The sequence below is a fragment of the Colletotrichum phormii genome (assembly GCF_030913505.1).
Source record: "Colletotrichum phormii strain CBS 102054 chromosome Unknown BDP81scaffold_6, whole genome shotgun sequence".
Classification (NCBI taxonomy): domain Eukaryota; kingdom Fungi; phylum Ascomycota; class Sordariomycetes; order Glomerellales; family Glomerellaceae; genus Colletotrichum; species Colletotrichum phormii.
In genome coordinates, this window is record NW_026851448.1 from 1,476,013 (window position 1) to 1,488,340 (window position 12,328).

Consider the following 12,328-nt stretch of genomic DNA (forward strand, 5'->3'; position numbering starts at 1 on the left):
TGGGAGGGATGGAGTAGCCAAATGGAGGGCACCTAGAAGAATTGAACACCCTAGAAACCATCTTCCCAATAGTATTCAACACCGTGCTCGTGCCGCCTTGCCTTGCGAGTGGTGCGATGGACATTCCAGTTCTTGATGAAGACGTATTCTGGTGATGTGGATGACATCGAATGAGCGAGTGAGCAATGACATTTGAGTGGGTACGTGAGTTCCACATTCCTCGTTGACCTTAGGTGATTATAGCCATCGACTCCCAGAATACCATACACTCACTCACTCACTGCAAGTTGATGCGAATATCAGTAAGGTAAGGTGAATGAAGTGAGTGAGCAAGAAAACAATCGTGCCTATACAAGGTAGAAGTTTCAAAGAACTCAAGGGTGGTAAAGAGAGTAAGTGAGCCAGCGTCAAGTCCGAGTGTGGGGTTTTGACGAAGCAAGAGGCAGAAAAGCAGCTGGCTGTCCTGTCTGTCCGCTTGGCACTTCTGCCACCTCTAGCGTCCCAAGCATCACCAGGCCATCCCTGGCTAACACATCGTGGCATCGCTCATTGAATGGGTCCCGCGGGAGGGGGTTTTTTTTACCGTCCTCCCCCCAAATAGTAGTTATTATTTCCAAGGGCACATTTTCTTTTCACGCTCGTTTATTTTTCAAACCGGTTTCTTTCTTTCCTTCTTTTTTCTTTCTTGTTAAACCTACCTTACTCGATTCTTCTCATTTTCTCCCCTTTTGTTCCCAACTCAGCTCCGAAAACATTCCTCTCTCTTCCGAACCTCCGAGACATTGAAAACACAACGCAAGAGACAAGAACAACCTCGGGCGCGACAGCACCCAATCCCTCCCCTCCTTCTCCCCGCCCTCTCCCTCTCTCTCTGTCTGTCTCTTCACCCCATGGGCCCTGCAGCTGGCAGCAAAGGGGTGCGGAAGCGTCGGTTGGCGGACCAATCACGTCGCGCCAGCAGCAGATGGAAACCGATGCATTGATGCGCGATGCGCTGGCAGTCTCTGGTCTGTGTGCTGCGCAAAGGAATGACAATAAGAAGAGAGCAAGAGTGCTGCTGAACGAGAGAGAGAAGAACGAGACTGACAAAACTTGATATCTTTTTCTCTTTTACCCCTCTCTCTCGTTCGTTCTTTACTTTTCTTCTCGAGACATCTCACACCCGTCCTTCTTTACTCTAGTTCTCTCTTCTCTCGTCTACCCCTCTCCTAGCTTCGTCAATTCTCGTACCTCACTCTCTTAAGAGAATCTCAACACCACCACACCCCGAAACTGTAGCTCAGTCTAGCTCCTGGCGTTTCTACGATGAAGCGGCTCACCTTCTTCACACGCGAAGGACCATCTTGTGGCAGCGAAAATCTCATGCAGATTAAAGATGAACAGATGATCAAGCGATCGTACATCAGTCATGATATTCATTCGTCTACTTTCGTAGCATCGTCATGGCCACCCACTCATACCCCGCTCTGCTCCTTTCTACATTGCTATTCCTCGCTTGAGCCCCGTCGCGTACCAGCATTTCTAGGCTAGATGACCTTCAAATGACTGAAAATCCCGGCGTGCTAACTTCAAAATCAAAAGGCAAGCGCCTTGCTTCCAGAAATGCCGTCCAAATTACCGCTTTAAAACAGTCCACTTCCCTCCCGCTCCGGTATGTGGGATATGGTGAAAATGCCATGGGGACTTGGCACGCTTACTGCTACTGATGCTGTCGCAGACCAACTGACAACGTCAGACGATCCGTGATCTGGAGGACAATTTTGACACAACAACGTTTCGACACCGAACACCATGCCGAATCCTCTCCCTCGTCTTCGGCAATCATGTTGCCCGCTTCGAACCTACTGGCCCACAACCCCAAGGGAAGGTGCGATCGAGCAAGAACGGCAGGGCAGGACAACCGGGAAACGCGGCGGATCGAGGCACCCGACGCGCGATAGTATTACGCATCACCTGTTCGCCCACTTCATGAGCCACTGTAGCACAGCATCCAAGTTGGTCTCCTCCTTGGCGCTGATGCCGTAGCAGCAGACCTCGCGGTGGCCTATGGACTTGAGGTCAAGCGCATCGATCAGCTCGTCCACCGACAACTTTTGGGGAAGGTCTGATTTGTTTCCCAAAACAAGCAGCGGGATTTCCCTCAAAGAATTTTGGTCCATGAGAGCATGAAGCTCCTCCCGGGCTTGCTGCAGCAGGTCCATGTCAGCGATATCGACGATGAAGACGATAGCGTTGACGCCACGGCAGTATCTTTCCCACATCGTTCGAAACCGGGGCTGGCCACCAATATCCCAACACTTCAGTGTAACGTGTCCTCGTTGCACCCGCTTCATGTTGAATCCGACTGTCGGGATCGAGCTACACGAGATTTCAGTTAGCCGAGGATGCCGCTAGCCGAGACCGATTACACCAGAGACGGCACAGTGGGCAATTCTGACGGTTGAAGAAGAAACGGAGGTCGCTTACTCGATGGTGAACTCGCCGCCCTACAAGTGTAAATGTCAGCGTACGGACGGACTTGGTGCGGAGTAGAGCATGACAGCTGTAGACAAAGATTTACTTACTGCAAGGACGCGGAGCAAAGACGTCTTACCCGCATTTTGGAGACCGATCATTGTCACATCCATCTCTGTCGCCCTGTCGTCGCAAGTCAGCTGAAGCTCAAGAAACCATCTCCAAGGATCGAGGGCAAGGGCAGAGTGGGCGCGGCGGGGTGAGGTCAGAGCGCGCGGGCCGTCCATCGCTGGAAATCACCCCCGCTGCTCATCGCGGCAAACAAAGTGCACTCACCAGAACGTCCTCAACAGCCAGTCGTACACTTTCCGGAAAAGCCCCGCCATGGTGGTGGTGTATAGTGAGCGCGATGCGCTGGCGTGGAAGAGGGAAGTATGGTATGCGTCGATGGCCAAAAGAGGAGTCGCCAACGTGTACTGATCTTGGATCCGGATATAGCGCGACGGCAATAGAGGTTGCGCAACGGAGAAAGGTCGGCGGCGTGGCGGTTGCTGCTATTTCGTTCGGCAGAGACGTCGATACGGTGAGAGAAAGAGAGGGAGGAAGGACGTGTGCGGAGTTGTGATTTGGATGCTTAAGTATTTGATGCGCTCAGACGCTTTTAAAAATTGGAAATAAAAATGTCTCGTATGACCTGTGGTAACCGACTAGATGTCGCAAGTCAAATGTCGCTGGCATCGACGAGGGAGATGGCGGCGCAGGTTGCTACTCTGCTCTGTGCGATGATGGGGGCGGGAGAGACAGAGAGAGAGAGAGAGGCTCGATGGGCGTCGCTGGTTTCTCGTTGGCGGGCGACGACGCTGGAACTGGAACTGAGAGCAAGTTGCGGCGCAGATGCAGGTGCAGTGCAGGCGGCGGGCGGGAACCAGAAAAGAAGAGCGCAGGTGACGCTTGGCCTGGCCTGGGCCGGAAGAGGTACCTCGAGCGGCCTGTGAGGTGAGGTAAGGTATAGTAGGTCCCCACCAGGAAAAGACGGGATGGTGAGGGATGATGGGCCGTGGAAGGTGACTGAGTACCCTGGATCCGGCTCAAGCTTGGGGTCGGGGAACCGGGGTCGGGAGGGGAGGGCACAAGCTGTAGAATGAACAGTGCCGGATTTGGAGTCGCAAGATTTGGCGGTTGGGGAAGAAAAGGCGACCTGGAATAACCGCGTTGACAGGGTCTGTAGCGGTTACGAGATCAACGACTGGGGTTTCATTCGTTTCCTTCTACCAGATCATGTGGATCTGCCCACGGTAGCCGCGAGAAAGGGCTGCGATCAGGGACCGGTAATATGTAAATGTACGTCAACCAGGTGCTGGTGCACCTGAGTTCGGGTGTGAGTGCCTTTGCAATATGCTATGTGCGGCAGCGGCATGGAAGTCAATCCACCGACAACAGCAGCGGCAGCGGTAGCAGGGATGAGATGCGAGCGTGGCGGCGGCGAAGGGTGATTTCCGACAAGGACCAGCCCACGAGGCGGTTATTCAATACCACGGCGCTCGATCTGCGACCGTGATGAACCTCTTTGGCAGATGTGGATGAGATGAGTCTTGAATGCTTGTTGACCAAGGTATGCTTCCGTGACCTGACGTGAGAGCTTGTAGATTTGCTCCCGGATTGCCAATGCCAAATGAAGTGGATGTAACCGATGGCCGTATTCAATGCAGTGCTTGTAATCCGGTGGGCAAACGGCTAGGCAGAGACAGATGGCGACGAGGCGCGATAGCCTAAACGTCCTGGAAGTCACCAGAACCCGATATGGGGGGCCGAGTGGCTCCTAGCCGGCTTAGATTGATGAGTTGCAGCGATTCGACCCGCGGTGTGTCAAAAGTAAGGCCAAGACATGCAGACTTTCAAGGCTAGTAAAGGAGACGCCGAAGTGGTTCGGTGGACGTGAAGGCTAGCTCTCCACCTCGGATGTTGTTCAGTCAGCCTCGGGGTAAGGTAAGGTGTACAAGTCAAGGTGGCTCAGGTGGTCGCGTTTGCGGGTGGATGGGTAGATGGTAGATGATGTCCCAATAAAGAAAGATATGTCGAGAAGAGGAAGGTGAGAAGAAGGACGAAGGGCGCGTGAGGACCCGAATTGTTGTAGGCGGCACAACTCCAGATCTGTCTGGTAATCCCCGTCAAGCAGGCTGCAAGGGCTGGCTGGGTGCGGGCCGAGGCAGGACGGTACGATGGAGAGGGGAGAATGGTCGTCGGCGTTGGGCGTCTAATGACGTTGTGACTGTGATGAGAGGCGAGGCGAGGTGAGAAGCGGGCGGCTCGCCGACAAAGGCGTTTGTTGGTGTCTACCTTGTTTCTTGGGAGACGACCAGCAACGGAGGTTGAGTCGGGGACTGAGAACGTGATAAAAAAGCAATATAGGCACGACCTCGGGAGGCAGCCAGATGGATATTTCGATGGCGCGAGCTGGAGGAAAGGCGGACCGAGGTGGAGGGATAGAAATCAATAAGATGGAAACATCGAGTCTGCTGGGAAAGCAGGTTGCAGACCGGGAGTATTTAGCAACAATGGCGCATGGTCAGGTAAGGACCGTAAGGCAGGCTGGGCTATTTCTCCAGTCTCCAGGCAGGCAAGCACGCGGGCGACAAAAGCCGCAGACAACCCAATTACATCCATGGAAGGAGCTATTTCCGCAAGACGTACGTACCTTCCGCAGCTTGGGGTAAGGTAAGTATGGAAAGGTTAAGGTAGGGAAGGCAGTCACCTCAGTCTTACGCCCAATGGAAGGTGCAGCACTTATTAAGGTCAGCTAAGGTACCTACCTACCTACCTTACCTTAAGATAAGGCAAGTTATCTCTGTTTTATCATCTTACTTTCTCCATCTCTCTCAGATCCCGCAGTCAGTAGGGGCGAAAGGGACCATAGGAATAGAGAACTTGTAGGTAGGTGAGAAGAAGCCAGCATGCCCATTTGTTTTTGAGATGACTTGGCAGGACAAACGTGTTAAGCTGGCCAAAGAAAACCAAGGTACAAGAGACTTGCTAAAGGACAGAAGAAAATCGCAATTTACGTCCAAGAAGTTTTCTCCCGAGATGAGGTGGTGTTATCACACAAGCAGCAAGTGTAGGTACTGTTAATTGCCTCAGGTTACCTTGGTGCGCTTAGTGAGGCGTGAGGTAGTTGAAGATAAAAAGTATCTTAGGTATGGAACCTCGACCCTAAGCTGGAGGAGACAGGGGCTTGGCGGGTGGGACAGGCAAAGGCCAAGAGGCAAGGGCGGCAGCATATGTTATGCATCCCCCGGGCATTACCCTGCCGTCATCTCATGACGGGTGCGGAGTCGCGGAGTCACGGACTGCAGAGAGTGAGAGTGAGAGTGAGAAGCATCGCGAGTACCTTGGTGGGGGTAGGTATCTCACGCAGAATTGGATGGCTCATGGAAACGCCTTAGCTCCTGGCCTTGGTGAGTCGGGCCCTAGTTAGTGCAGATTGGGCTGCAAGTCGCCAGCTGCTCGCTGTAATTTCTACTAATCAGGAGTCTTCCTTTGCTAGTTGCATTTCTAGGAGACTCCCGAAATCTAGATTTAACGGGGAGGGTACCCATCCACCGCGAGCATTGGTGAGAACCAACGCTGTCCGGGGGGTACGGCATGACCACTTTCCGCCCAAAGGCCTGACCTGACTTGACCTTACCTCACCTCACTTCAGTCTTCACCTTCCTGCTACCCTACTCTCTTATTAGTGCGGATAACTGTTACACCTTGGGTCACCAAGTGAAGGTTGCTTACCCTGCCTGACGGATCCCAATTTGGGTTAGAAATCTTGTCTCGCTGAAAGGCTGAGTAGGTCCTTCAATTCTATGTCGGGATTCACTGTGCTGATTCGACCCAGCATAGCCAGTCAAGTTCATCGAGGCCGTGGCTCTGCCTCCAACCCAATATACCACCATCTCGATCATCAGACGAATTGCGCAGAGTTCCGTCAGCGAACCCGGGCGATGACAGCCACCAACCATTGACGCGTCTACTTCCGCCGTCCATTCCCAGCTGTCGGGTTCACATCACGTTGAGTAACCAACCGGGGCCAGTCAAATATGACCGAAATTTCGTGACAGATTAGAGGTAACGAACCATGGGTGACACAATCAAGAAAGCGGCAGGACGCGCAATATCCCGTCTCTACGGCTAATCAGTTTTCTGTGATCCCAACGAGATACAAAGTCGAGCAATGGAAGGCCTTGTCCGAGGTGAAAGCTGGTGGACGGACGGGAGTGGGTCGGTCTCCCTAGATATCTCTGCCGCTCATAACGGGAACTCCGAGAGCATCTCAGTCCCGGGTGCACAATCCCGCAACAGTGGGGTTCCGTCTACGGACGCCTTCCATCCCATCTCGACCTTAGTACTCCGTAAGAGGCCCCGCACCTCAGATAAAGCACCGTCTTCGCACCGTGTTGGATAACGGTTTGCACTTTCGACGAGACCACGCTATGATTGGACGATGCAATTTTTTCCGCTCCAATCTCCATAATTATTTTTTTGTTTTCACCGAGCGCCCGACTGTCGCATCTTGCCCTCTGCGACCCAGAAACCCGGCGTAGTAGGAAGAAGTTTATACGTTTTCGCCCTCCTCGTCTCTGTCACGTTTGTCTTGCCTAGGGAGACCAGTTTTTGACATTGTTACACCCACATGACATAGTCCCCCGTAAGTCAGCACTTATTCACTGTGGAGAGAGGGAAGGAATCACTTACCTTAAGCTAACAATCCCAGTCGCAGGCAAGCGAACGAGAGAGCGAACATGGCGCCCTCAGCGACCAGCACCGAGTGGGATCACCAGTACAATACCGTTCGTCGCGAGAACCTCTTCCGCAACCCCCCGAAGGATCACACAGCCTATCCTGCCCTGCAAGAGGCCGTGAGCCCTCACATTGACTCGTTCAATGCCTTGTTCACAAGTGACGACAAGAGTCTCCTCGCCCGAGGCCTCGAGGATATTGGCACAAAGACATATCTTGATGGCGATGACAGGGCTGGTCTCGAAGGCAAGAACCGCCTGTCCATACGGATCAAGAGTGTAGCCCTGCAAAAGGCTCAGCTACCCCCCTCCAACAAGTTCGCCAGGAATCGCGAAATTCTACCCTCCGAATGCAGAGAGCGTCATGCAACGTACCGAGGCAGGCTATCTGCCACCTTTGAGTACAGGATCAATGGTGGTGATCCGAAAGAATTCGTGCGCGAGCTTGGACAGGTGCCAATCATGGTCAAGGTAAGCGCTTGCATACACCTATCGCAAGACTGACGGCGGGGTGCTAATGAGGGATTGGCAGTCCAACAGATGCCACTTGGAGGGCAACTCCCCAGCCCAATTGGTGCAAAGAAAGGAAGAATCCGAAGAACTGGGCGGGTACTTTGTTGTCAACGGTATCGAGAAGATTATCCGACTGCTGCAAGTCAATCGAAGGAATTTCCCCATGGCGATCAACCGACCGAGTTTCCAAAACCGAGGCCAAGGCTACACCCCGTACGGTATCATCGTCCGATCGGTCAGACCCGATGAGACATCCCAAACCAACGTTTTGCACTACCTGAGCGACGGCAACATGACGTTCCGCTTCTCCTGGAAGAAGAACGAGTACCTCGTCCCAGTCATGATGGTCCTCAAGGCTCTTGTCGACACAAACGACCGCGACATCTTCGAAGGACTGATTGGTCTCTCCAACACTAAGTCGGCCAAGAACAGTTTCTTGACGGATCGCGTCGAGCTGCTCCTCCGAACCTACAAGTCATACGGCCTCTACAGCAAGACCGAGACGAGAGCCTACCTTGGAGAGAAGTTCCGCGTGGTCATGGGTGTACCAGACACCATGTCCAACTACGACGTCGGCACCGAGTTCCTGCGCAAGGTTGTTCTTGTTCACCTTGGTAACATCAACGTCACCGAGAAGGAGGATAACGACAAGTTCAAGATGCTTCTATTCATGATCAGAAAGCTGTATGCTCTCGTGGCAGGCGACTGCGCTGTCGACAACCCTGATGCCGTCCAGAACCAAGAGGTTCTTCTTGGCGGTTTCCTTTACGGCATGATTATCAAGGAGCGCCTTGAGGAGTTTCTGTCGACTGCTGTCCGATTATCTCTCCGCGAATGGACCAGAAAGCACCCGGCCATCCCCTTCACATCACAGGACTTCGCCAAGGAATTCCCTGCCAATATCTTCAGACACGCCAACGAGAACCTTGGAAACGGCCTGGAATACTTCCTTTCCACAGGTAACCTGACCAGTCCCTCCGGTCTTGACCTGCAACAGACAGCCGGTTTCACCGTTGTTGCGGAAAAGCTCAACTTCCTCCGTTTCATTAGTCACTTCCGAATGATTCACAGAGGTGCCTTCTTCGCCGAGTTGAAGACGACAACGGTCCGAAAGCTGTTGCCCGAGTCTTGGGGTTTCCTGTGCCCTGTACACACTCCTGATGGTTCGCCCTGCGGTTTGCTTAACCATCTGGCTCACAAGTGTAAGATCATGACCGAATCCATCGACGCCTCCAAGATTCCCGGCCTCGTCGCGGAGTTGGGAGCCGTGGAGACGTCTTCTGCGGCTACAGATGAAAGTGTTGTCATTATGCTTGACGGCAAGCTCATCGGCTTCTGCACACCTCGCGAATCTCTTAGAATTGCAGACACTCTCCGTTTCTGGAAGGTTGAGGGCACCCACGGTGTCCCCCTTCATCTGGAAATTGGATACGTCCCTCCTTCAAACGGCGGCTCCTACCCTGGTATCTACTTGTCTTCTGCGCCTGCGCGTATGGTCAGACCTGTGAAATATCTTCCTCTTGACAAGGTGGACTTCGTCGGGCCTTACGAGCAACCCTACATGTCCATCGCCGTTGTTGAGAACGAAATCGTGTCAGGCGAGTCGACGCACGTGGAGGAATCCCCGACCAACATGCTCTCCATTCTTGCCAACATGACGCCCTTCTCAGACTTTAACCAGTCCCCCAGAAACATGTACCAATGTCAGATGGGTAAGCAAACCATGGGAACACCGGCAACGGCTCTTCGGCACCGAACAGACAACAAGATGTACAGAATTCAGAGCGGCCAAACGCCAGTCGTACGGTCGCCTTTGCACAACGCCTATGGATTCGACAACTTCCCTAATGGCTTCAACGCCGTTGTGGCGGTTATCTCGTACACTGGCTACGACATGGACGACGCTATGATTCTGAACAAATCGGCACACGAAAGAGGATTCGGACACGGTACTATTTACAAGACGAAGAAGGTCACGCTGAAGGAAGAATCGAGAACGCGGGCCACCAAAAACGTTACCAAGCTCTTCGGTTTCGCCCCTGGCGGTTTTGTCAAGGGATTTTACCGTGGCTTGCTTGACGAGGACGGATTGCCCTACGTTGGACGGATGGTCCAGGAGGGAGATGTGCTCTGCGCATGGCACACGGTGTCAGCAGACTACAGCGGCAAGCTGATCAACCTGGACGGACAGACACACTATGAAAAGTACAAGGAGTCTGAGACTGCCTTTGTCGAGGAAGTACGTGTGCTCGGTAGCGAGTCGGGCAACGAGCCTGCCCAGACGATCTCCATCAAGCTCAGAGTTCCCCGATCCCCTGTCATCGGTGACAAGTTCTCTTCTCGTCACGGACAGAAGGGTGTCGCTTCCCAGAAATGGCCTGCCGTCGACATGCCTTTCTCCGAGTCTGGTATCCAGCCCGATATCATCATCAACCCTCACGCTTTCCCCTCTCGTATGACAATCGGTATGTTCGTCGAGTCACTGGCTGGAAAGGCCGGCGCTCTCCACGGATTGGCACAAGACTGCACACCCTTCAAGTTTAACGAGGAGAACACCGCCGGTGACTACTTTGGTCATCAGCTGATGAAGGCTGGGTACAATTACCATGGCAACGAGCCCATGTACTCTGGTATCACTGGAGAGGAACTGGCCGCCGACATCTACGTTGGTGTCGTCTACTACCAGCGTCTGCGTCACATGGTCAACGACAAGTACCAAGTGCGAACGACGGGACCAGTCGTGCCGACAACCGGCCAGCCCATCAAGGGTAGAAAGCGTGGTGGTGGTATTCGTGTGGGAGAGATGGAGCGTGACGCGCTGCTCGCTCACGGCACGGCCTTCCTGCTGCAGGATCGTCTGCTCAACTGTTCCGATTACACGCGATCCTGGATCTGCCGAAGCTGTGGTTCGTTCCTTTCAGTCCAACCAACCGTGTCGCCATTTGTGGGTAAGAAGAAGCAGGTCACGACAGTGCGTTGCAGAAACTGCGCGACCCGCCTCGACGCCGGCGACGCGGAGAGCGCCGCCAAGGTGGAGGGAGAGATCTGGGAGGACGGACAGGGTAACCAGTGGGTCGGAGGCGAGAACACGACGGTTGTCGTTGTTCCGGGTGCGCTCAAGTTCCTGGATGTGGAGTTGGCGGCTATGGGTGTCAAGCTGAAGTATCGCATCGACTCCAAGGACGCGCCTCGCAAGGGCCCCTTGAAGCCCATGAAATCATTACCTTAGAGAGGCTTAGACCGTCGGCGTTTGGTAGACAAAAGATGTATTCCACCTTGTACATAAATCATGACTTACTAATGGACAAAGGTCCAAGATGCTGATAGAACTGTTTCGTGCTGATTAGTGACTGTATTCGTCGATCCTGCTCCCGTGTTCGGAATTAGCTCCTCAACCGAATATCAGCTTCGCCTTCGAGACTCCAAGCCGAAGTCCGAAGGGGTTTGACAAACGACAAAGATGGTACGAGCGTGGACCACGTAACATCAACATGTGTAGAGCGGTCACAATCAGATGCTGGACCGTTTGTCTCATGTAGGTTACCGAATCAACAAACAGTCATTTGGGTGTACATCGTACACACCATGTCGGCATCCGCCTTTTGCTGAGTTTGACCGTCGATTGGCGGCACAGATCTGAGGGAATGCTCTGCGTTTTCGGTCGGCTATGGCACCGATTCGGCTTACCAAAGTCGTGGCGTACCTGAGAGACCTCGTGGTATTCCAAGGTAGACAAATGTGGCTCATCGTAGCTGTGAATGCTTCCATTTTTTGGTCATCTTAAACCGAGGTCGGACGGGAAGCTGATGTAGCTCACTTCCAGGGTGGCTTGATATAGAAATGCCACGAGCCGCCATAGGCAACCAAGATGTTTGAGATTGAGTCAGTGAGATCTTCATACCGGTCTGGCTTCATTCACCCGAAGACAGCTACCTATGCTGAAGCTTGCCCTCGTATCATCAGTACCTTTTTACTTTGGTCAAATCATTCCACCTGGCTTGACGTGTCACGGCGCCCTGATTTCTCAGCTATCATCGTTAGATTTTGTTCACTATGTATTTGACTCTGAAGCCAAGTACCCGAGGTACGATATTTGTGCTGTGGAACGGCGAGAGAAGGTAAGGCATGTTACGTTGGTGTAGGTGGATAGGAAGGCACCGCACGTTTCGTGCCCACAGGATACCGAGGGCAAGAACCTGTACCTTCTCCTTTGGCCCCCTCCTCTCACCAGTGGCTCATGACCTCGCTCTTTCCTCTGAAGAAAAGTATGACACCGTGAAAATGTACCTTGTCTCGATACCTTCCTTCTTTACTCTGGATCTGGAGATTACCATCCGAAAACAAGGAATTTACTTACGCAAGCACCGTACCATCACGGCTATGCGGCGTTCCACTCACATCGTGTTTGCCTTCCGCGACTAAGGTGCCCAAAGTGTAGTACATTGGCGTGTTTAATATCGTTCAATCCGCCCTTTTCAACATTTCTTTCGGCCACGCTGTTTCCGTCACGATTTGGACGTCGAGTCCGGCACTCATCAACATCCAAACAACCCCGGAATTTTGAACACGATCATCTTGCT

The 12,328-nt window shown here is 53.0% G+C and overlaps 2 protein-coding genes across 2 annotated transcripts; one reads left to right on the forward strand and one right to left on the reverse strand.

The window, feature by feature from the left end:
* Positions 1-1,949: 1,949 nt before the first annotated feature.
* On the reverse strand, positions 1,950-2,840 carry BDP81DRAFT_447914 (ADP-ribosylation factor family protein; the record flags this gene model as incomplete). The annotated part of the gene is made up of 4 exons (XM_060592239.1): positions 1,950-2,358; positions 2,467-2,486; positions 2,565-2,637; positions 2,791-2,840. The coding sequence occupies 4 exons, from the start codon at positions 2,838-2,840 to the stop codon at positions 1,950-1,952; spliced, it is 552 nt and encodes a 183-aa protein (XP_060447633.1).
* A 4,092-nt stretch (positions 2,841-6,932) lies between these two features.
* Positions 6,933-11,088, forward strand: BDP81DRAFT_370823 (DNA-directed RNA polymerase I subunit RPA2). Its single transcript, XM_060586618.1, has 3 exons — positions 6,933-7,144; positions 7,211-7,706; positions 7,768-11,088. The coding sequence occupies exons 2-3, from the start codon at positions 7,239-7,241 to the stop codon at positions 10,975-10,977; spliced, it is 3,678 nt and encodes a 1,225-aa protein (XP_060447634.1). The 5' UTR covers positions 6,933-7,144; positions 7,211-7,238; the 3' UTR covers positions 10,978-11,088.
* The last annotated feature ends 1,240 nt before the right edge of the window (positions 11,089-12,328 follow it).

Bases quoted from the DNA above. Each gene is read 5' to 3' on its own strand.
- BDP81DRAFT_370823 (XM_060586618.1), top strand. From the start codon at position 7,239: ATGGCGCCCTCAGCGACCAGCACCGAGTGGGATCACCAGTACAATACC. The intron at 7,707-7,767 runs GTAAGCGCTTGC...AGGGATTGGCAG, and splicing joins AGGTGCCAATCATGGTCAAG to TCCAACAGATGCCACTTGGA.